This window comes from Myiozetetes cayanensis, unplaced genomic scaffold, assembly GCF_022539395.1.
Source record: "Myiozetetes cayanensis isolate MyiCay16 unplaced genomic scaffold, myiCay2020 scf21, whole genome shotgun sequence".
In the NCBI taxonomy this organism is placed as follows: Eukaryota; Metazoa; Chordata; class Aves; order Passeriformes; family Tyrannidae; genus Myiozetetes; species Myiozetetes cayanensis.
This window is the reverse complement of record NW_026087423.1, coordinates 8,064,164-8,089,372: the sequence shown is the minus strand read 5'-3', so window position 1 is coordinate 8,089,372 and position 25,209 is coordinate 8,064,164. Positions and strand designations below refer to the sequence as shown.

The 25,209-nt window shown below is 46.6% G+C and overlaps 1 protein-coding gene across 1 annotated transcript; it reads right to left on the bottom strand.

The window, feature by feature from the left end:
- Positions 1-618: 618 nt before the first annotated feature.
- PPP1CC (protein phosphatase 1 catalytic subunit gamma) lies at positions 619-15,566 on the bottom strand. The gene is made up of 7 exons (XM_050318578.1): positions 15,306-15,566; positions 6,193-6,324; positions 4,894-5,124; positions 4,019-4,123; positions 2,832-3,055; positions 2,290-2,424; positions 619-1,870 (listed from the first exon to the last, which is right to left on the bottom strand). The coding sequence occupies exons 1-7, from the start codon at positions 15,358-15,360 to the stop codon at positions 1,781-1,783; spliced, it is 972 nt and encodes a 323-aa protein (XP_050174535.1). The 5' UTR covers positions 15,361-15,566; the 3' UTR covers positions 619-1,780.
- Positions 15,567-25,209: the final 9,643 nt, after the last annotated feature.

Here is a 25,209-nt window from a genome sequence, read left to right as displayed (position 1 = left end):
AGAAAGTCCCACTCACTCCCAGCGTGGAGCGGATCTGGGTGGGACAGCAGGACAGAGCCAGTGTGGGATGTGAGCTGGGCATTCCTGTGACAAGCCTGTTCCTCAGCGGATGCAGCAGCACTGCAGCTGCTGTGGTGCTGTGAACAAGCCGCCTCCTCTGAGTGCTGAACATCCCACACCATTTTGCACAAGGCCACAAGGGACCCAGGCTGTTTCTGGCACACACCTCACCCACACCACCATCCCACCCGCGGCAGCCGGCGCACACCGGCACCGATAAAGTTCTCCCAAGTTCCCCATTTCACCGAGAGTTCAGTTCTGTAATTAGGAACCAGAGAAGTTATCTTGTCCTCAGCTCTACCCCTCTCAGAGCAGCCCTTGTGTTCAAGGCCAGCCCTGCTCAGAGCACACAACAACGAACACGAGCCCAGTGAGGCCTCCCACGCCCGTGTGCGGTGCCGCGAGCACGGGCTGTGACAACACCAGCTCTGCCACCACTGTCACCAACACGTGTCACTGGGGGAGCTGCACCCCCTGGGGGACCCAGAGCTAAACCCAACACTGCTCTTTAAAATCCCCCCCCTCTTGCAGCTCAGACAAATCCAAACCGAGAATCCGTGGGTTTCCAGAACAATTTATTTCTCTAAGTCAGGCCCTTGGAGAGCAGGGTCTAGGTTGTGATAAACCAACACGGAGAAGATTTAACAATTTCATCATTTAATAAGTGATTATCACTACATGGTATTGTACACTGTCATCTGTTCAAAAAAGATCAACAGCTTTTAAAAAACAAGATTCTGTGAGAGATTTATATAAACCAGTGATCAAGAGTAACACCTCTGGTTGGCTTATCGAGTTTCTGGGTTTCTTTGTCGAACAAAGTCTTTAGGCTGAAACGCACAAACCCCTTCTGGCAGATCCTGAGCCATTTCTGTCCCTGCCCTGGGACTGCTGTCTCAGCACTACGATCTGCTCCACGGAACACAAGGAAACTGTACAAAATGTGTTCACTCTGAGCACGGACAAGTGTTTATGTGCTATTTCCAGCCAGGACTTCCTTTGCTCTCCGAGAGGAAGGTGTGGATGGGAAGCCCGGCCAACTCGGCGGGGGGGTCGTGTACAAACGGGTTTCTAAGCGAACTTTGGCTTCAGGAAAGAGACACAAACACTTAAAATAATGGCTTTAATTGTCATTTGAAGTATAAGGAGAGGACCGTGTGTCTGAATTAAATATATATCCTACCAGTGATGCTGGCAAGGTTGACGGTTATTCCTAATGTCAACAGCAATAAAAACTACAGACAAGACATTAAAAGAAAAGCAATCCCTTTAAAACAAACCTTTAAAACAAAATTTAACGTAAAAAACAAAAAAAAAAGTTCACAGTGGTTTGTATAAACAGTATGTAATCGCTGACAGGAACAAACCTCTACTCTCACAGCACACGAGTGCCCTCTTCAGATCCTAAAGAACAAGATTCACACTACTCATGGTACAGTCCCAGCAGCCGTGCCTTACCCGGCTGGCAGGGGGTGCTGTGCAGCTGTAACACCGACAAAAGGGGACTCGGAAACTCTTTTTTTTTTTTTTTTTTTTTCCTGGGAGGGAGGAAAAGTCTTTTCATTCGCTGTTACAACCAGCAAATGCCATTCATCAAATGGAAAAGGAAAACCACAAACACGTTATCTATTTTGAGCAAGCTGAACAGCACAACATGACAGGTTTAAAAATGGAGGTTATAGACTATGATACAAGTCCCAACAAGGCAGAGCCAAAGTGACTATTTCTTGGCTTGTTTTGTGATCATACCCCTGGGAGGTGTTACGGGTCTGCTGGAATTGGGCTTCTTCTTCTCTGCAGGTTTCAAGATCTGAAAAGACAGAAGGTTTTAGCTGTTTTCCAGTCAAATTTCCAAATCCAGTAGTTCATTCAAAGGTGTGATATGGGTCTTCTAAACATTCCCAGAATTCCCTGTGTTTCCTGCTCTGAGCTAGGCCAGGGCTTGGAGCAGCTGATCCCAGAACCCACACTAGTGGGAGCAGGCTGACAGCCAACAGCTTTGCCTGGGTGATTTAATTCCAGGGTAAAACAGTTCACCTAATCACACCAGCACAGGCTTATCACATTTTTGAAGATGTGACTGCAAACACTGTCCTGTCTACACATGACAGCTGTAAAGATCTATTTGGAACAATTACTGTATTTTAACAATAAAGCACTGATGCAAAATTCCACAAATTTAACATGTGACCTCACTGACTAGGAGGGAAAAATGTTTAGCTACTGTACCTGGAAGGAGCACATTAGTGTTTCATCCACGCTCATCATGGCACCCGCGTTATCAAATTCTCCACAGTAATTCGGGGCAGAAAAGAGAGTTACCAACTGCCTTTTTGCAAAGAACTCGTATCCATCTTCAACAACCTTCAGAGAGAAAAGCAGCAGTGTTAGTCTGGGCAGATTCTTCCTGCCAAAGTGCAAAGCAGCTTTACCAGAGGCAGCAGCTGAAAGACTGGCTGTGTTTAAGGAGCGTAAGTTCCAAACTTCTACACCAAAACTAGAGCATCACAAGAACCAGTTCAGCAACACAGTCCATTAGTATTGACATAACTCTTAATCAAGAGAGTCACAGTTTTTAGGCATTAAGGAAAAATGTTCAGTACAAGGACTGTTAAACACTGGGACACATTCAGAGATCCTCACAGGTATTTACAATTTGGCTGGACAAGACTCTCAGCACCTCGGGCTGAGCATGTGTGTGTGGGGCTGGACCAGGGGAGCACCTCAGGAACCTAAACTATTCTCTGGTTTAAAGTACAAAATGGAAATACCTGATGAGCTCTACATATGAGATCCAAATCATGTTTGTGGAGAAACTTAGCAACCACTTCAGCACCAAAAGTGAAGGACACTCCTCTGTCATTTTCACCCCAGCCCAAGACATCCTTGTCAGGGTCAGACCACAGGAGGTCACACAGGAGACCCTGGTCTGGTACATCAGTGGGCCGCATGATTCGTCTGATCTGCTCCATTGACTGCAGGTCTGGTGACAAACCTGTCAGAGGTAAGACACACACACACAGAGTCCACATGTCAGTCCAGCTCTGCTCTGCAGGACTGACGTGTTCCTTCAGGACAAAAATACTCTGTTTTCCAAGTGATTCACCACTGCCATTTTACGCAGTTCAACGGCGGCATTAACTGGCATTTTTTTAATCCAGTGTTTGTTTGAAGGCATTCGTAACAGAAGACAAGTCACTTCCTAGGAGATTTACTGGAAGCAAGATAAGCAAAGCCATTTCCACGTTTTACAGGATTACAATAATCTCAATAATATTGGGCAAGTGTCTGATAAAAGAGCTGTTAAGTAAAAGAGGCATTTACACCAGAAATCACAGGGTATGTTTACTGTGATGCTCAGGCCTAGTAAGATGAAACATGGTATCAATCTCACATTGTTCTTCAGTGATGTGTGTCCCTGGGCAACTGCAATGGCTGGCAAGTGATAAAACATTCAAAGTGCAATATGCATTTTATGCCCTCAGAAAGCTGCACGAAGCAGGTACCACAAGGCACAAACCCATCTGTACAAATTAAACCTGCCAGGTCGTGGAGGGCTTTGGGCAGCCTGAGCTGGTGAAAAAGGCACCCCTGACTGTGGTAGGGGGTTCTACTCAGTGATCCCCAAAAGTGCCTTCCAACCCACACCACTCTGATTCAGAACAAACTCCTAATCACAAGTCTACAAACCCCTACAAGGATATTTTACTCAGAAGGAGAGTCTCTTAAACACGTCTTTAAGTGGAAAAGGAAAAGCAGATCACTGTGTCTGAGGCTACAAAACTGCCAGCTCTGTGATTCACAAAACTGACACTCATCAAGCCCAACCCTTCCTCATACAAGGGCCAAGAAGAGAAAAACCCCTGAAGTTTTGAAGCTTCAGCAATGTAAACATGGAAATGCCAGGACTGATACTGAGTATCCAGTTCCTCAAGTATCACCTAAGGACCCAACTTACCCCCGTGACAGCAGAATATTTTCTCATCCACAATAGCTGCAATTGGTAAACAGTTAAAACAGTCTGTGAAGGTTTTCCACAGCTTAATGTTGTATCTTCTCTTACCTAGAAGAGATTTGGGAGAAAAAGGTCAATATGCTTTTCTAACACCACAACCAACCTAACATGGCTGCCTTAAGTTTACTGAGACTTGCAAAAAGTCAGCCTTTACTTTATCTTCTGACAATTTATCTTCTGACACCCACTGACTTATTTCACTGCTTCAAAGACAATTGCAAAGGTCTCTCATTGTGGCAGAGCTCTGAGATCAGCACAAGTCTGTTCAATGGGATGGCATTCCCCTGTTGCCAGCCAGGCTCTCCAGTCCCAACTTTGCATTGGAAGATTATCCCTTGGAGAACTTCAGAAAATCTTGCTGTTTCCTTCAAGGGAAGACAGCAATTCTTGAAAAGCACATTTTCTTTAAAATTCTCCTTTACCACATAGAGTCACTCTCAGCAAGGAAACGGGACTGAAAAACGAAACAGGGACTGAAAAACGAAATTGCTACAGTTTTACAAATTTCAAAAGGACTCTCCCAACAGACACAAACCCTGAACGTTTTGTGATCTATGACTAAGGCTGTGATTAATCTCTGAAATACCACACACATCTTTGTTTCCTCACTGGAGGAGAACAAGACATGGAGAGCACACCTCGTAAGCTGCAAGCCAAGTATGTCGCACCACACAAGTTGTGACGTGCTTCAGCGCACAATTAATTTAACAGCATCACCTCCTCTACATCATCTGGATTAAGTCACATCCTTTGAAGCAGGAACATACATTTCTACTTCACAGCAAAATGGCTGTCACCGTAATACATCTGTTACTTACACTCATCATAAAACCCATAAATTCTATTGATGCTGGCACATTCGTGGTTCCCTCTGAGGAGGAAGAAATTCTCTGGGTATTTGATTTTGTAGGCCAACAGAAGACAAATTGTTTCTAAAGATTGTTTTCCTCTGTCAACGTAATCTCCAAGGAACAGGTAGTTGCTTTCTGGTGGAAAACCTCCATATTCAAAGAGTCGGAGCAAGTCATAGTATTGTCCATGGATGTCACCTGCAGTGAGATTCAGACACAAAACAGAAGTGACCCTTCACTGCATTCTCTGATTGATTCCAGAGAAAGAACAAATGAAAGATGCTTCAGGAAGAAAAGAGCTTGTAGTTACATACTGCCCATAATGTCCTTAAAATTACAGCTCATGTACAGTAATCATATTTTAAATTTGACACCTATGCAGTGCAATGGTTAACAGCACGAAGAAGTAGCACGTAGCTACTTAAAAATATTCCCTTGTAGAAAACAAAATGAAGGTTCCAAGAAACCAACTGTGTTTTCTGGAAACAGTAATTCAAATTCTAGCAATGAAGTAGCATCGAAAATGAAATTGGTATTTCTGCCTTTAGTTTAAATCATGGGTTTGTTTCTGACAAGCAGAACACTAAATCATGATTTTAGACTACTCATGTTATAAATATTGAACAAGCTTCTTCAATTTGAAGTGAGTCCTCAGTGTTAGAGTAGGATAAAATACTGTTTGCTGGAAGCTTTCTAAAGTGCATTTATTGAGGCTTTTATGTTGACATTCTTCATTCTTTTAGCACAAGCAGACATGTACGTGTGTGCAAAATGAGCAGTGCTGTCTGCAAGTGTGGTGAAACCAAACTAGAGAGTCATTCCAAGAAACAGGACAGAAATTTAAGTTTCCAGTAGGATTTTAAAATACTGTCAAACCACTGTTCAACTCTGTACAGCAGCTACAATAAACTACTGCAGGTCTTCACTGTTTCCCCTCATTCAGTCACAACTGGGCCAAACATTATTTAACTGATACAGAAAACTCCTTTCCAAAACTTCCTTGTGAATCCCTTCCCCGAGACCTGGTGAAACTGGACCAGTTACTTTTTGGGTCTGGAATATTTTGGTCCCTGCTCCAACTCCCACACGTTACCTCCTCCCCATTCCTCTGCCCTGTGTATCCAGCAGGGTTTTATTTTCCCTTTCACTACAATTATTTATTAGTTCCACTGTTAGTAAGTGAAAGTAGCATCCAGTATTTGTTCTCTAAGGTCTGCATCGAGCTGACCCACCCCCAAAGACCAAACCAAAAATCACAGTACTCACCACAGATTTTCAGTGGAGCTTCAAGTTCTAGCAGAATAGGCTGACTCAGAAAGATTTCTCTGGATTTCAAGCACAGTCCTCTAATTTCATTCTCCTGGAGCTGCACGTTCTTGCCTGGCTTTGATCCCCGCACTGTCAGAAGGAGTCAGAAGTCAGTTATCCAGAGCAGCAACATCCCCAGGGTCGTGTTAACAGCCTGAGTAAATGCCAGTGCAGCACTGCAGGAGAAGGCACCAGGGTAGGATGAGGTGGAACAGCAGGGCTGTGCTGCAGGCAAAGGGGAGCGAGTTCTCCTCCAGCCCTGGGTTACTTTCATTGAACAGAATCCATAGCTCAACACTTCCCCCATTCAGTGGCACATCTTAAACAGCAGCAGTTTAGTTCTATTTAGCTATAAACCCATCTTGGACAATGTGACTATACATATTTTATTTCTTTAACGAAGCAGTTACACACTTGAAAGCTGCCTGAACCTGAGAAAAGGGTGGCTGCCATTCAATCCCCACAGCACAGCTCAAACATGTGAGCTCCCCTAAATCAGCACATCAGCTGCCCATAAATCCTGACTGCCCCGTCCTACACTGCAGATGCACAGGTGGAAGGTAAAGAAGCACATGAAAGGAAGGCCAGGAGTAACTATCCTTAAGGAAACAGTTTTGGATCCCAAGGACAAAACATCTCTCCTTGTCACCGCCTTTTGAGCACAGTAAGACAAATGAGCAGATCTATGTCCCAGCTCCAGGCCACTTCACCCTCCCAACTCCCCTCCTTCCCACCCCTCCATCACCTCTCCAATCTCCCCCACTGCAACAATTCCTAACAGTTGGTTCCCTTTAACACCCATTAAAGCTTCCTGCTCTGGACAAGGACACCAGATTGGCCTGAACAAGTTTCACCCCCCTCTTTGTGTTGCCCAGAAATACAGAGGACGTTTCTACAGCAGCAATGCTGTAACTGCGGCCCAAATGGCACCCAACAGCATTTATCAGGGTTAGGATAAGACTAAATAAAAACATTTCTGAGTATGCCATTACTGGCGAAGCTTATTTTTATTTGGCATCAAAACCAGTGACAACATGGAACACTGATAAAGCTGAAGGGGAAAAAAAGCACTGAGAGCAGCAGTCACTGCCCACAATGTAACCCACTGGTTTAGCTGCATCAAAGCCAAAGGAGCTGAGAACTTGAGCCTCAGCTGCCTGGAAATGCTCTGCCAACACCTCCAGAAAGAAAACCACCACACTGGTAAGGCTGCCCAGTTAAGGTGACTTACTGTGAGCAGCTCCTACTGCACGGAGACTGAAGAATCTATGCCCCATCCAAAAAGGTTTGGGTTTAATTGTAAAAAAAGCAAGCAACAAGCCTGAATCCTTCCAAATACCTATGCAGTATTATCTTCCTGAATTCCTAAATAACCTCTTAGCCAGCTACCATGTCAGCCTAATTCCCTGGGCACTGTTTAACCCCAGAGAGAGACGTGGAAGGTGCAGATGACTCAAATCCCTGCAGTGCCACTGTGGGCCTTGTGCTGTGTGGAGCCAAGTGAGAACTGCAGCAGGAAGGGCTGGGGGTGCTCGGGGCGTGTTTCAGGAACAGCAAGAACAGACACGCTTGTGTTCCAATTTCTCATTAGCACAGAAGCTTCTGACTTTTAGGCAAGCCCCTGCTCAAGAGCAGAAATCATTGTTCAGTCAGTGTGCATCTTATCCAGACCATGAATAAAATAATGACTGGGCAATATCCCTACATAAAATCACGTGTCAGACACAATCCCTACCAACCCTACAGTGTTATCCCTGACTCCCAGAGACCCCAGGCACGGTGGCACCAGCTGCCCTATGGAACCACAACACCCTAAACCACCCCACCTTCCCTCAAACAAGCCTCCAAATGAAACCTTGGTTCAAATTACAACCTATACTGACAGTGACACGATTGTGGGTCAGAAGTCACGGCTTTAACACTGTTATCTCTCCAGCAATTTGTGCTCCTTTACTCCTCCCTGCCCACCACTGCCATTCCAGCACTGGAATTATTTCATGTCTTCCATTAAAATATCCGAAGTAATGAAGCATATAAATGGAAGTTAAATCTTTGTCACAGCAGTTTATCACGCATGAGGCTTTTCATCCACGCAGTCGTTTTTTCATCCATACAGTAATTTTCCAAAGACTCACGAGCAACAAGCAAGTCACTCAAAATGCCAAATATCCAGAAGCAATAACAAACAGAAATTTTGAGAATTAAGCGTTAAGCTCGCTGAATTATAAATGTAAAACTGATTCTCCCCTAATCTGAAACTTTACCAGCCACCTTTGTCTTTGAGATAATACAAAATATTTGTATTTAGTTTTCCGAGAAGCCAAAAATCTAATTTTCCATGATTTTGGTCTTGTTAGAAATTGCTAAAACTGAACCCTGTATTTCACATCCATAAATTAAAAAGTACAAAATATTACACAGGCTATGTAATGCACTGAGTCACTAAAGCTCATGAATAAAGCATATGCATTAATTTTTGCCGAAGATTAAATGGGGATCTGAAAACTGTTTCAGACGCAGGTTTTCTAAGTTTCTTCATTACATTTTCACTGCACTGGTATAATCCTCATGCAGTTTTAAGTCACCTGCTTCTAGAAAACCTTGACAGGATGAAATGGTGCTCTGCTGCAGTTCCCAAACTCAGCAGAGGGGTGAGAGAACAGGACAGTTTGGTTCAGCTCTGCCTGCCAGTGACACTGTCACCACTCTGTCCAACGTGGAACTGGCACAGGAGAAATGAGTGTGTTCAGCTTCTTCCAGCACTGACCTATATATCCTGAAAAGCTGGGAAATAAAGTGGGTTTGGCTTCAGAAGAATCAAATATGCAGAAGTGCCTGTTGGTTTGAGGAATCCGTATTTTTAGTGCAAAGGTTTTCTCGTCCACAATGAAAGAGCTGGCACAGAAATGCAGGATGTTTAGTCTAATGATTTCTTAAAAGGTTTCTCTGAGTCTTCCAGTTACTTAGGCCCTCTAAGAAAGGCACAAATAATATACTGTGAAAGATCTGGGTTTGTTTACAGTTTCTTTTCTCTGCTTTGGACCAAAACAAGGCAGCTTGCAGAGATCAGACTGTGTGATACTAATTGACAGCTTGGTCATAAAGTCAAAAGAGCAGCTCAATAGTCCTGTACAGGCACATTTGTTCTTTCAAAGCATAAAAAATAACCTCCAGAAATGACAGTCTGGAGCTGACAGGGAAACAAGATAAAGATTAATCAGTTGGGAGAAAAAGTCAGCCTGTTTCAAGTAGTATTTTATTTGTGTCTGAACAACTGCTGCAGTATTTCCAGACAGCAAAATATTCCCGTCCTCTTTTAGGCAGAGATGCTCCTGTCCTTAAAAATAATTTCTTGAGAGTCTAAATTTCACTGTCCAGTCTGGGCAGTTTCCTAACAAGTAAAATCTTTTCTACTGTACTAATATGAGAAGCTTTGGAAAAATAAAGCTCTGCATTAGCTGGAAAACAGTACAGAAAACATCCCTCCCTGGAGCCTGGAGGATCTCTGCAGAGGCACTGCCTGGAACACGGGCTCCACTATTAAAATTAATGTTGGTTTCCAAGACAAGGACAAAAACTGCCGGAAAACAACAGCAGATCCCGGCTCTAAAATGAGGGTATTATAAGCAGTGCAGTACGACAGGCGTCCAGCAGGGGGAAAGGAAGGACAAGGAGGGAGAGCAAGAATTTAAAAGCACCCCTGTCATTTTGGTGAGAGCAAACGGAGCAAGTACAAAGTGTAGCTGCAGCTGCCAGGAGTTACAGCACCACCCGACATCCAGGAGAACTGTTCCACATTTCCTTGGGAAGGAGAAACGGGTCAGGAATTGACTGTTGTACGTTCTAGATCCCACAGAGCACACATTCCTACCCCACATCCCATCCTGAGCCTTTTCCGATCCTCACCATGGTGCCACAGTCCTTTACGTCACTCAAGGTTATTATGAAAGGGATGATAATTAGGAAAGTATTCAAAAATAGCAGAAAGTTCAAAAATGCCAGAAATTTCAGCGATCCAAACATCTCATTTCCCTTCAGTACTGCATTAAAAGAAGCAGCTGAAAAGCTGCCAACTGAAGTGAGAAAATTAACCTGTCCTACAGAAAATGTTTTAAGGAAAACATCCTATCTGCAGGTCTCTTAATTTTTTTGGCTTATTAAACAAGTCTCTCAGTTTTACCATATTTTACATTAAGATGCCTGCAATCCCAGTGACATTTCCAAAAATACTGCAGGTCGGTTTTAATCTTTTTAGCAGTTCCCAACGACAGTTTCACAGTCAGTTTTGCACCACAGGCACAAAGGGAATAAATAACTTGAAAGTGGTTGATGTAAAAAAGGTTTTGCTTTACTGGAGGCACTACCAGCTTTGATCAGATCACTTCAAATCCAAAACAGAAATGGAAAAGCAACTCCTCTGTAAAAGCCTCTAAAAAAGAAAAAGTTCCAGTCTGCTTTCTAGTATGTCAAAAGTTCACAGCAGTGTTACCAAATGGAAGATTCTGCATGGCTGCAAATTTTTCATCTTGTAATGTACTTCCCCATCAGACAGATGGGGAGCAACAGGTCACAAACACTGATCACAAACACTCAGAGATGACAAATTCCTCCCCTTCACTGACTGGGCAACAAGCACAGAATTTAACAGACTGATGTGAATCCGTAGCATTGCTAAGAATCTAATCCTCAGTTTTGGAATTGAGAGTTTCTATTTCCCACTCTTAGAAACTGCTGCACCACAGCAGGAAACAATTAACATTAAGCCATACAAACTATGGAAAATTATGTTTAGAGGTCAAAAAGTGCTGCTTGTCCAGGAGAAACCTCCTCACAGCATCCCAACTCACCCCCAAGTGAAACGTGAGACATTTCAGATTAATATCTCTGAGAATCGCTCTTATCTCAGTACACAAAGCTAAAGAACAAGCAATGCTGCAGGCCCAGTTAATGCTGGACTTAGCAGAAAGGTGAGGAAGAATTCAGAGAACTGCATTTGTTAAGAAATGGTCTTCTCTGTTGTCAGCAAAAGTTTATCCGTGCTCTTTGGCTCAACTATTTTTAATAACTGGATGATAATCTTTCCCCATTTAAAGCAAATTAGAGAGAATATCTCCTTGACAGCTCTACAACGGGCTTTACTGGGAATAGAAATCTGTGGGTGTATAAACAGAAATGTTTGAGGATTTAAGAGTCTTCTTGCTGATTTTAGTGCACTAACTGGGACTCGAGCTTTCAGAATGGCTGCCACCATTCTATCCTTGCATGGCTTTCTGCAGAGTGGCCCTCATTCATTAGTTAGTTTTCCCTTAGTGCTTGCAGAGGATGCAGCACAGGAAAGAATTTCAGAAGCACATTCCAACTCGGGTTCACTCGTGTCTGTTGAAACGCTGTTGTTTTACCCTGTTATTTATCGTTACCATGGTAAGAGTAATGCACTTCAATCTTGTTTTCTAAATATGTTACTATGAGCTCCCAAGCAGACCCTCCTTATCTGGAAAAGCTGCCAACTCAGGCGATGAAGGAAGTGGATAAGGGGCTCATGTTCTGGGAACACCTCCTGACACGACATGGAAAGGAAGCCACGCTCGCGCTCAGGGAATCTCAGCGTTTGTCACTCTCTCTGAGCAGGAATTCTGCCATTTCCTGGAACCTTTTCCAAGACCATACAGGTGCCACCGATTTTCCATCTTACAAGGAGCTTGTTTAGGATCTTGTCTGCTGGAGTTTTGACTCAGCAGGCACACACAGCTGCGAGCTCCGGGGACAGTTGGTGCCCACAGCACTCCTGCCACAAGGGGAGTAATCTGCTCTCACGTTTGTCCCTTCACTTTCCTCAGGAAAGTGAGTTCTGTCCATCAATATTCAAGCCTTTATCCACTCTCAAGGACACTTAGGAAACATTTTAATACTCAGGGCAGGATACTATCAGTTACTATATTTCAGAGGCCTTGTTCTTGTGATTGTTACAGTTACTAAAAGTGACAAAAGGAGACATCCTGTACCGGTGAGATTGCTCCCAGCAGAACACAACCCTCCTTAGTAAAGAAGGGAACAAATATAAATTCAACTCCAGGAAAAAAAAAAGATCAGCATGTTCAATGTTTTAACTGAACATTTTTCCAAGGCTGAGAACAATGTTACTGAAAAATGCTTCTTGTGACATTTCAATGCCAAACGGCTCTGTACTATCAACATTCAGAGTAAGAAAGGCTCTTCAAATATTTACCCTAGAAAGAGAAGCTGAAGTACACACTTCCAGCCTTTTAAAGAACAAACTAATCACTTCAGCTAGCCAGCCTAATGTGGGTGGGAGAACATCCACTGTTTGGGGGAAAAGTAAGAATAACGTCATTTGACCAGGGGAGTCAGGATAAAGAGCAACTCCAATCCCTCACAAATACATTATTAATACCCCACATTAAGGACAAAAGCCTGAGTAATTTATTATTCACCCTTCACTATGCCTCAACCATTAGAATCACTGCTTCTTCCACCGGTGCAGTGCTAAGGCACATGATAAAACAAAACCTGCCTAACTGTATTTGCTCACTGATTTCCACTGTTCCACCAAGAATCTCCTTAATGCTTGGGTTTGTTACCTTTAAAAAGGGATAAGCCCCCTGTTCATACCCTTTTACATTTCATTAGCAAAATCACCTAAAGCTAACTGCTGTAGAAATATCTGAGTATTTAAAGTTTGAAGAGAGCTAAAACGAATGATCAAGTTGCTCTAAAATTAAAGCTTGCACAAGGATTTTGGCAGCTCAGTTTGTGATCTGATTATTAAACCAGATTTTGCAGTGTTTTCATGCTGGAGTATGATTTTAATCCGCGTGCAACCTTGTCTGAAGGGGACATCACTTGACACAGGGCTCAGGTACGGGCACACCACACTTTGTAAACTCACATTAATCAGTTGTTCTACCAGAACTGCACGGAAAAAGTCTAATTTGTTTGCTCTAAATATAAATAGGATGAGAGTCCTTACACGTGCTTCGGATACTGTTCCCCCTGCCATTTAACACCCTGCAGATCTCCACCTTGGAAGCTCAGTCCTGTCACCTACCTGGCCAGACCTTAGTAATTTCAGGAAAAGGATGAGTCAAGTTAATTTTAACCCAAGAGAATTGCACAGTGATTTGCACAATTTAACACTCTGTTAAAAATGCAGTGTTTGCTAAAATGCACCATCACTTTAGGAAAAAAAAAAAAAGGTATAAAAATGACAGACTGTCACAAAGGTCAATCACTGCTGCCTGGCAGAGATGTTCATAACAGACATTTAATAAAAGCAAATAAAGCACTAGCACAGGTCACTAACACGGGTAATCGTTTTAAATATTGAAAGACAATCATTGCCTCAAGGAATCCAAAATCCCAACTGAAATATTAATAAAGGACAAAAATTAATTTCAGTTCTGGCAGCTGATGCAACCTCAGGTAACATCTGTAGTTGAAGGAAGCATCTGTTAAAAGATGTCACTAAACCTCCTGAAGCCTGATTTATGAATTCTTATCTGCTCCAAACATCTAATACTGATATAAACTGGGTAAGAACTTAATTTAATGACACTGTATATCTGACTACTTTTTGAAACTTAGCAAGAGGAATAATTCAAAATCATTCAGGTCTCTTTCTAGGATTATTTTATTCTGTGCTTTTGATATTAAGAATTTACACTTTGAGAAAATGGCACTAGGGAAAAAATCAGTAAGAACTGTAACCAATACCTGCAGTAAAACTGGGCATGTATTAATATGTCACCAAACATATGACATACAAGACCTGACATTTACAAGTTGTACTACTGGAGTTGCAGGAAAATCCTGGTCTAACTTTATGAAGGGAAGTCTTTAAATAATTGAAACCAGGGCAGTTTAAATTGGTAACAGGCAAAGCCCAAAACGGATCAGAGGAAAAACCCCATTTACTTTTACTTATTCAGTAATCCCATAATTCATCCATAGGATTTTTAACTCCAAATAATTTCTAGAATAGCACTCTGGTTCCTCTGCCTGACCTTTTGCTATCCAAGCATTACACAAGCAAAATCCTGCAAAAGGAAAGTGTGTAAGAAAGACATTTCTTCACCATTTGTCTCAGCAACAGCCCAGATGACTTTCTGCCAAATGTTAAAAAGTTAAATCCCTGACCAAGCTGTTCAAGCTGTGAGCCCAGATGAGATGCCTGCCCTGACACACATGAAATGAGGCTGGATCAGCACAGCTTCCCTCTCTGAATAATTATGATTTTCCTTGATGCCTGGAAGAGAATTTTTCACTGGCGACTTCTCAGCCTTTTGCCCTAAAATCAGTCAACCCCAGTCCAGTGCTGGCCCCTGCAAGGGATGATGCTGGAGACACCCCCTGCAACTTCAGGTTTTCCTTTGATTTAGGACCTCCCAGGCAACTCTTTTCACCCCCAAATCACCAACCACACCAGACAATAAGCCCTTCCACAGACTGTCTGAAAGACCAAAACCCAGCCCTCGATTCGCACCTAAAACCCCACCATACGTTACGAGTTAAGAGCCAAAATCCTGCGGCAGCGTTAATGTGAGCAGCTAATCAAAGCTAAACCCTGGGTACACCGAAACCCACGGCAGATCCTTCCCGACTCGCGGAAAAGCTGCCGAAAACACTCTTTAAACACGCTGGCTCTTATTTCCAGAGCCCCACGAGTGCCCAGCCGAGCCCTGACCCCGTGTGCACGTGCGAGAGGCGAAGAGAACGCCCCCGGCTTTTTAAAACACCTTCCTACGAACGTGGTACCGAACTCGGCATCCCCTCGGAGCTGCAGGGGGACAGCCCGCCGGTCCCGGCGTTGCACGGGGTGGGGGATCAGGAGGCAGAAACACGTCGGAAACACGCGGGCTGAGGGGAAAGTTGGGGCCGGGGGGGGCAGAGCCGGGCTGGGAGGAGGAGGAGGTGGCGGCGGCGGCGACCCCGGGCAGACAAAGCGCCTCAAAGCCCCTCCATTTTGGTGCCCCCTCAGCCCCCGCCGGGCGGGCCCGCACAGGTCCGGCCGCCCCCCCGCCCCCACACGCAGCCCCGCCGCCCCCGACCCTCACCCTCCAGCAGCCGTTGGATGATGCTGTCGATGTTGAGCTTGTCTATGTCCGCCATCGCCTCTCAGTGGCCGGGCGGAGCCCTCCCCGCCGCTCCGCTCGCGGCTTGGCCGGCCCCACGTCCCTCTCCTCGTTCCGTCTCGTTGTTGCCCTTCCTACTCCGCGTCTTCCCTCGCTCTCTCCGTCCCCCCCGCCCGCCCCCTCAGCGCAGACCCAGCTCCGAACAAAATGGCCGCCGTCCCCTCCGCGAGCGAGACCCGCGCATGGATACTACGCGCGCGCGAGGCGCCTCCCCGGGAACCGTTTATAGGCCGGGAGGGAAGAGAGGGCGAGGCGACGGAAATTCGCAGGATCCTTCCGCTGCCGGCACGGGAAGTAGTGCGGAGGTGCCGCCTCCCGCTGTCGCGGGTGTCGCGACGGTCGCGTTGTGGGGGCGGCGGTGGCGGTCACAGGGTCACACAATCGATTTAGGCTGGAAAAGACCTATGGGATCGGGCGATCAACCTATGACCGATCACCACCTCGTCAACTAGACCATGGCACCAAGAGCAATGTCCGGTCTTGCCCTGAGCAGCTCCAGGGATGGTGACTCCACCACCTCCCTGGGCAGCCCGTTCCGATATCTAATCACCCTCTGTGTGAAGAAAGGCTGGTCCCATGTGGGGTCGCAGAGGACTGGGCTGTGCAGGGAGCTGGAAGGGGCCACCATCGCCTTTACCTGGTTCCCCCCAGCCCCACGTGCCCTACACTCCTTGTCCCTGCACGCCATGAGGGAGACAGCGGCTGCAGGCGGGTTTGGTGCTGTTCACCCCATTTTAGGGCAGGGGGAACACATCCTTCATATCCTTCACCTCACACCCAGCCACCGCTGCCTCACAGCTGGAGGAAAGGTGGCCTGAGCAGCCCTTCAGCTCCAGAGCACCTAGAGACACGTGGCTCTGCCCCGCAAATACCTCAGAAAACAAACACACAGCACTTTAAAATCCTTATGGGCGAAGAAATCAGCGTCCTCGTTCAAAAGCAGCCTGCTCTTTTATTCCACACTTCTACTATTTTATTCTATGTGTAGCTACAGCTTGGCTACAAACAATTAAACGGAGCTATGCTCGTGACCTGGAGTGTGTTTGCTGGGGAGATGGGCTGTGCAGGCCTTTCCCACTGTTCGCTTTGCATCTACTGACTGAATATTGTTTAATTGCTTTATTTTCTCCTGCTTTCATTCGCAGGGACGGCCGTGTCAAGCTCTTTCCTCCTCCCCTCCCCTCCCTGCGTGGATTGCTCCCGCTCTGCCTGGCGGGTCCCTCCTGCCGCCAGTTATACAATATTCATTACGGCTTATTGCCCTGGCGGGGCCGGAGCAGAGTTCGGATCCGGCGGGGCGATAAAGCAAAGGACTTGCAGTCTCAGCACACCTCGGGTCTGCGGGAGGAAGGAGATAAGAGGATGCAGAGTCTACCTGAAACGCAGGCTCTTGCCCCTTGCCATCGCAACCTCAACGCTCGATTTCCCCGGGCGAACCTTATCGTGGCGAGCACGCCCAGGCTGATATGCTAATCTTAGTCACGCTGGTGTAAACCCAAAGTAACCCTGTTGAAAACAATAGAGTTACTTCAGATTTACTTCAACGTGACAGCCTCTGCAGATTTACATCTATTTTTGCGCTGCACCTTCCCGGGGAACGGCCCCCTCCGGCTCTTGCACCGAATGCTTTCTTTCTCTTTCAAATCCTTTCTAATTCTGCGGGGCGAGTTGTTCTCTTGGACTTAGCTGAATTATTTAACAAGGAAAATTGGTCCTGTGTTTCCAGAGGAACCTTCCCGGCCTTGTTTTCCTTGCTGAAAATACCTTCTTCTTCTCTCAGCTGTTACCCCCTCTCCAGGGACAAGTCCTTTGGGGATCTGAGCACCTTTAGTGGGATCCTGAGTTGTTCTCACTCCTGTCAGTGCTCTGGGAAATGGGATGGAGGGGGAGAGCTCAGCAACCCAGGTGCAACCCAGGAGATGCACTTAGGAATTCACTGAAAACTCCCGTATTTCTGAAGGGAAGGATCCAGCCCTTCAAAAGACACCGGTCAGGGCAAAGAATCCTCCTCACTCACTGAACCATATCAGGCAAGGTCCAAAGCACTGTCAGTTCTTGTTAAAAGAGGCGTAGCCAGGAGGGAAGTAGAGAAATGACACATAAACGTGAATCTGTCGAGGCCTCGTCATCACCTCGATAACCAACGAGCCTTGTCACAGCTCCAAGTCCCAACGGCAGCTGCCAACGCCTGCTGTCCTGTTTGGAGGGGCTGGATTTTTGCTCAGGGTCTTTCTCGTTCTCATAAAAAGCGAGGACCCTTCCTTAAGGGCCATAAACTCCCTGGACAGCCAGTGGTGTTAAAATGCCACGACAAAATTATCTTTTTAATAAACCAACTTTTCTCTGCTGGAAGAAACAAGCCTCACCCCATGCCCTGATTAGGAAAGGGACCCAGCCAAGGTGTTATAAATATCCTGAAAGTGTTTTGTTCTCCGGTGTTGCTCACAGCAATTATTTATTTCTAGAGGGGGAACAGATTTGTTTCCAGAGATGGAACATTCAGGGAAATCCCTTTGTCCTTAAATTCTGCACCTGGGCTTTAAGCATTCCTTCATTTTGAAGCTCATTTTTCATATACCAACATCTCCACCCCTTCTTTCTATTTGTCTACAATGTTCATGCTACTCTGCTAAATACATGATGATGTATGATTTGGCTCGCTCACAGCTCTGAGACCTCTATGTCCTTTCCTTCCTTCCCCCCTTGAAATTCCTCAAATGACCACTTTGGTAACATTCCTTGGAAACCTCTGTGTAAAATATCTTTCTCCAGTGATTTGTCCTCACTCTCTCATGCACATGCCACTTTGTTATTTCATGGTTGCTAATAATCTGGTTAAGATTAAATATATATCTATATTATATAAATAATACCTGCCTATATGCAGGAGGAAAATGAGATTTCATTATTGTTCTGTATATATATAAATATATATATTCTGTGTGTATTATACATATTTACAATGTATATACACACATTCATTATATATGTGCAGATAATAACAAAACACTCCCTATTTTATCCCTGTCTATTGGTGGGTCCTAAGAAATCCACACTTCCCCTCGCCTTAAATTACATATTTGCTAAGCCTGTGAAATTCAGTGTGTTTGTGTACATTTCAAACAAAGATCTACATGGGCTGTTCAAACACTGCCCAAACAAGACTGGGTGACTTGTGGGTCAGATGTTATTTTTCCTAACCTGATCCACAGCCAGCACTTCAATGTTTTCATAACTCTCACTGTTTGCAGCCAGATTACCTGGTGTTACAATCAAGATAAAGCCTTTCCACACTCTCTTCTTGCTTCTGGTGCCTGAAATATTTTGCTACCCCCCAACAAATCCCGGCTGCTGCAGAGTTTTGGGGGTGGAGGGTGCCAATTTGTCAGACAAAAGAGGAGCAGCTGGAAGAGCCGCGAGGATGAGCTGGAGATGGAAGGGTCCGTGTCCCTTTCCAGAGGGAGCTGATGACGCACGGGCTGGAGTTTTCTTAGTGTCATGTTTTATTTACAAAACACACGGTGCCACGATCTCCCTCCAGCAACAAACCCCGTGGATTGTGCAGGAGATCGTGCAGGACCTGACAAGGAGCTCGGGGCTGGCGGCTGCTCCTGAGCCTCCGGCATCGCCTTGGGGCTCTCCGAGGACTCAAACCACGTGCAGAAGCTCACTGAGGCCTCATTCCCAGACAACCAGCAACAAGATTCCTGCTGGAGACTCCGTTACACTCTCTCTTCTCACGGGTGTTCCCAGCACACCAGAGCCAGGCCTTGGTTTACACCGTTTCCCAGCCTCCACAGACAGTTTCCCTCCGAAATCTTCCCCCCTGCAGCTGTCAACAACGATGACAAGCCCATCTCAAGTTTGACAAAATTTTGGATAACTGATCGTTAAAAGATTCAGCTTGGAAAATTTAGAGACAGGTTATTTGGACAGGGGAGAAATGTGATTTGCTGTTCCTCCCCCCCCTACTGGTTTTTTTTAATTTATTTATTAAAAGTTGATGTACTTCATGGGTTTCTGAAGAAAGGCATTTTCAAATGGAAAATCAGTGAGCTTTGGAAGGCTCAAACCAGCAGAAATACTACCAATAAAATCCTTCTCACGTAAAAATGTCATAAGTCACTTTTTTTCTAATACAGAAGTGACCACAATAGGATTTTTCCTGCTACAGCTGTTTGGATTAAGAAAACATCGTACATACCACCCTCCTGGTGAACTTCAGATATGAATCTGACTTTTAAGGCCACACCAGGCACAAGAGCCATTTTGACGTGTCCTGTCTGTGGCTGAGCATCCCTGGCAAGTGTGGGGATTGCTCAGAAAAAGAGGAGAAACAGCTCCAAAGGAGGCTTTGTCCTACTTTAAGTGCAGAACAGCCGTAGCGGATCAGTTGACGCCGCTTTGGCACCGAGCAGAGCCCCGGCCTCCCCTCTTTGTCAGGAATCTCCACGCTCCGCCAAAGCCACTTTCATAACCAGCTAGAAAGTTCTTGAGGGCTTCCATGGGGCTCAGCTGAGGGGAAAGGGAAAAGCATGGGCAGCAGCCAGTGCTGTACCCCCAGCAAAGGGCCTTCTCGGCCCTTTTCCAGCTGGTTTGTGGTGGGATGAGGACAATCTGCCTCTTCCCTGTGCTGGTGGAGGGGGGAGGCGGCGTTGGGGAACGGAGCTGCTTTCTACACCTGGATGTGGTGGTACAGAGGGATGGGAGTGGAGCAGACCTTGCAAAACAAGGAGAGGCAACTGCTGCTCAAAGTGGGGCATTTTGGTGCAGCTGCAGGGTCATGTGGCTCGAAGAAAGCAGCTCGTGGATGTTCCTCATTGCACTGGCCAGAAATGCTGTTTGCAGCCTGGACACAGCCTGGGATTTTATCCCAGCACAGCCCTGCTCCCGGACTGAGCTGCTTCTCTAATTAAACCTGATGAAAAAAGAGGATCAGGAGGGCTGTCACAGGAGTGGGAAAGTGGAAATAAGATGAAAGTCTGATGATTTGCTGTTGGTCAAACAGCTGCTGTGTCTGTGATGCCTCTGCAGACCCTGGCAGGAGACACATCACTGAACGTGAGATGCAGGAGCAAGAAACAAATCTTCCACGTGCCCTGGAGATCCCTAATTCCACTGAGGATTTGGAAATGCAGGTGAAATATCTGGGAAATGCTACATGCCTGCACCTGAAGGAGGGTGCACCTGGGACAGGTAACAAGTGTTCAGAGGGCAGTGGCTTGCTGATCCACGTTGTGTTTTCCCTTATGCTCCTGAACATCCAGAACAATCCCACTGATGGCCCTTGGACACCTGGAATTTCTGCTTAGATGCAGCATTTGGGAACGTGGTCCACTGTGGAGGCAGCTGCCACGTGTGCTTATTTATTTGTTTCTATTCTCACCTCCTCCTTGCCTGGCAGATTTTCAGGAGCCGGGCTGCTCTTACATAACATTGAGCCAAAATTGGATTCAGAGGCATCTGGGGCTGGAATCACCTCTGATCCCTGGATTCCTTTCTGGTTTATCTGCACAGTTTGGGCACAGCATTGTGAGCTGCTGGGGTATCCTCTGCCCTGGCATCCCTCGGGACCAGTGTCCAGGACATTCCGACTGTCGTGCCTTTGTCACAGCTGCCTTGTGGCAGCAATTGCAGTCCCACACTGGCTCTCCTGGGCACTCAGCCACTTCCAAGAGCAGGTTCTCCAGGTCTCCAAGAGAGCATGGCCAGAGTTCAAGCCTGTTTAATTGATGGTAATTATCCGATTGAGGGACTGCGTGCGAAACGGATTAAACCCCTCTGGAATCCCCAGCCTGAGTCGTGCTGAGCTGTGTTCTTGGCTCAAAAACCTGCACCCGCATCCAGAGGATGCCTTTAGAGACTTGAGGAATCCCTCCTTCTCCTGGGATTCTCTCTCCTCCACGTCACAGGCGGCTTCATCCAGGCAAACCGCTGGAAGCCCTTGGAGAGGCTGTGGGGGCTCAGCCCAGCAGCAGAGAGGGTGGACTTGATGGAAAGGTGGGCAAGGCTGCCCGTGGCACCCACGTGCTTTGGGTGGTGCTGGGAGCTGGTTTAAAGAAAACACAACCCAGGGAGCTGCAATCCCATCTCAGGGTGATGGCAGGGACAGATCCAAGGGGAGGGAGCCGGGCTCTCTCACACACCGGTCTCCAGCCGAGCGCCTTTGGTGACAAATCATGAGTGTTTCGGTTTGGATGCGGTGACAAATCCAAGTGCTGCGAACGAGAGTGAGCACAATCATGGGGTTTAGCCAATAAATTGGCCTTTTACGTAAATACTCCATGCACACATCCACTGCCAGGCTGCAGGTGAGACCAGAGAGTCGGAAACACTAATCTGGGGGAAAAGGGAGCCTTGGAAACTTGCCACTTTTGTTCCAGTCCCTGTTCTCTGGGAGCTCGATTTTCCCCGTCTTTCCCTCCAAGTGTTTTATTTCACATGATTTCTTTACATTTTAGAAGCAGATTGCCTTATTTGCAGTAAGAATGCCCTGCATGTTTGTGCATGGGACTGGGTGAGATTTCAGCATTGCATCAGCTCCAGGTCAACCAGCTGGACACGGATGGCTGATGTTAGACTTGTGCCTCGCAGTGAATGGCTGTGGGCACGGACAGTCTGTTCCTTCCATCTAAAGGGTAAAATAAAGATCATAGGATGAGTTCAGAACAGCTTTGATGATTCAAGGATGCATTCAGGGTTCAAATGTATCATTACATCTTGTCACCAGATTCCTATCCAGGAAAGGAAGAGACACCCCACGTACGAGTCTACCTTCCCTACGAGGATCAGACCAATCTCCCGAGGCTCCCATTGATTCTGCATGTGCAATGTGGCCAAACCTGATGCAGGGACAGGTCCCTTCCTGTTGTGCACAAGGGGGAAAAGTGTATTTTGAGGCCACGAGGCGGACTTTTAGGAGGAAAGTAGTTTGTGGAAGTTTGTGCATGCCTGAAGTTATCTGATGATAACTGGCACCATTGTAGCTTCTCTGACAAACCTCTTCAGAGGGACACTTCACAGCACAACTGCTTCTTCCCAGGTGGTTCAACCTGAAATACAAGTCTCTGGAGGTGAAGGAGGAACATCTGCAGAGATGGAGAAACCCTGCTGGGAATCAGAGACTCCTCATGCACCTGCACACTCTGCTTCTCTGCAGCCTCCACCAAAGGGCAATGCCTTGGTGGCCTCCAGCCCTTGGGCTCCACTCTCACTCCTTCTCTGACACCCTTTCACTTGCCTGCAGATATCTTGCTTGGATTTAACCCTTCTAACAGGGGATGAGGAAGGAAGCAGTGAAAGCTGGATTCACACCACAAGCTCCCCAGGAGAGGGGCCTCACTCCGGGCAGTGCCTGTGTGTGGGATGCCTCACCCCTGCTCCCAACCCAGTGACCCCACCCCTCTGCCAAGTGCTACCTTTGTCACTTCTCCCAGCACAGCCTCAAGCAAGTGTAGGGTGTTTTTTTCCTCAGTAGCATGTAGGTCACTGCAGAGCTGTAGGGACCTGACAGCTGACATTCATCCTTGGGTTTGGATCCGTGCATCAGGGTTTCTGCAGGCGATAGAAGTGCAGTTGCTGGTGACACCGACTGCCTTTTGTGTGGCTTCAATTAAATGTTTTTCTTGGCGTGGGATAGTTGCCAGAGATCTTTTTTTTCTTTTTTTTTTCCCTTTTCTTTCTTTCTTTCTTTTTTTTTTTTTTTCTTTTAAAGAAATGGTTTTATTTAGATGTATATATAGAAAAAGTCCCACCTGGATGGTTGGAAGGGTTTCAGCTGGAACGTAACGGATCCCATATTCTTCTATAAAAAGGTGAGCCGTATTTTTCAGCTGAACTTTTCTCCCTTTTATAGATGGGATTTGGCACACACGAGGCAGGAGCAGAGGCAAGGTCACTGCTCTTCCCAGCTGAGTAAGGAAATCCACGCCACGTGCCGGGACCGGTGATATGGGGGAAGAAGTTGGGGTGGACACAAACGGACCCTTGGCTGACTCCCCATCGCTGGGGTCTGCACAGGAGCCCTGGGGTGACTTGAAGACCCTGGAGATGCCTGTCCTGGATGCTGTGGAGCCTGCCCTGGGGGTGAGGTGCCTTCACAGCCTCTGTGAACCCATGAGCACATACTGCTTCTCCCAGTCATAGAATCCCAGAATGATTTGGGTTGGGAGGGACCTTAAAGCCCATCTCGTTCCAGCCCCTGCCGTGGGGAGGGACACCTTCCACTAGACCAGGTTGCTCCAAACCCTGTCCAGGCTGGCCTGGAACACTCCCAGGAATGAAGCAGCCACAGCTTCTCTGCTTAGTCTTCACTACTGTTTCAACCCAAATCAACACCATCTCTCTTTCCACAGCAATGTAAGTGTGGGCAAGAGGTTAAAACAAGGCAAGCAGCCACCATTGCCTGTGTCTTCCTTCTTCCTGCACCATTTTAAAGTTTGGTTGCTCAAATGACCTTTTCCAGACCTGAGTGTCCCCCTGCCATGCTGCCTGATGTCCCTTGTGCCATGACCAGGCTCTCCAGTCCCCTGTGCCATCCAGGAAGAAGGAGGTGGTACAAGCCAGCAGCTTTTCCCTGCCATGTTACATTGTTTGACCACAGACACGCTCTAATGAATTGAATTTTTTTCCAGCTTTCGCTTATTTTTATTATGCATTTACTTATTATCAAGTGTGCATATTGCAGTGCCTTCCCAGCCCCAGCTACTGAAGGGACCTGCCCCGTCTCATCCAGACTTCCAGCAGCAGCAGGAGATGCCAGAAACTCTCCCGGGGCCTCACCACCCTGGCAGAGTAACATTTGCATGAGAAAGCAAGGAGCGGGGAGGGAATAAAACCTAAAGGTGAAGAGCCGTGAGTCACTCGGTGAAACTGCGGTACCGCTGCTGAATTCCCCGGGGCTCAAAACCAGGCTGCAAGGAGGGATTGGGAATCCCAGGGGCGCAAAGAGCCAGGATAACAACACACTCGATACTGTGGTGGGAGTTCGGCCACGCTGGCGAGCTCGTTTCTGTTTGGTGTTTTTTATTGTGCTCTGATTAATATGGAAACTATCATACATGCCCAGGCTGGGTGAACACGTCCCTGTGCTGCCACTGATCCTGCTCTGGAAGTGCCTTCCGGGCTGTGGGGTGTCCCCAGCTCCCCTCGGGTGCAGTGGGAGCATGAAGTGATGTTTTAAATCCTCTGCTCGCTGCTCCAGGTTCTCCCAAGCACAGCCTTTAAATGCTGTGCTGTCAACTGCTTGATTAATTAATGCTCTTCTGTTTCACTTGGTTGATGGTGATGTTCAGTGATGTGACTGAAACTCAGCTCCCAGGGCAGGGACAGGCTCGTGAGCTCAAACAGCCTGAACGTGTATTTTTAGCAAAACAGTATTTTCAGCTCAGGATTGGAAGTTTCTGGTCGTTTCCTTGTCCCTCTCTAAGTTACACACCAAGTCCTTTCTGCTGTTTATTGCAGATGTTGAGGGTTAAAATAACCTGGGAGTTAAGTGCCTGGCTTTTGAAGGGAGAAGGAAATGAGCATCTGGATGAGCTCTCACTGCTCATCGGCACCAGAGCTTATGGCAAAACTTCCAGGGAGCTCCAGCTGATATATATTATTCCAGAAATAATGTCTTGGAAAAGGCACATGCAGGATTTAAGGCCATTCCCTATTATTGCTCAGCTCAGCTGAAAGAAGTGAGAGGTCACTTTGTTATCCTGGCTTGGAGATGAGCCCAGCAGGGCTGTCTGTCCATCCAGTAGGGCTGTCTGTCCATCCATCTGCCCACCCAGGGCTGCTGGTGGCTTGTCCCAGGCCCCAGCAGCAGCAGAGGGGCTGA

What these genes read in the sequence shown, in the direction of transcription:
- PPP1CC (XM_050318578.1), bottom strand. Translation starts at nt 15,360, where the DNA reads ATGGCGGACATAGACAAGCTCAACATCGACAGCATCATCCAACGGCTG. An exon ending in AATATTCTGCTGTCACGGGG is followed by an intron (nt 3,056 to 4,018) that starts GTAAGTTGGGTC and finishes TACCTCTGACAG; the next exon opens with GTTTGTCACCAGACCTGCAG. An exon ending in CACTAATGTGCTCCTTCCAG is followed by an intron (nt 1,871 to 2,289) that starts GTACAGTAGCTA and finishes CTGTCTTTTCAG; the next exon opens with ATCTTGAAACCTGCAGAGAA.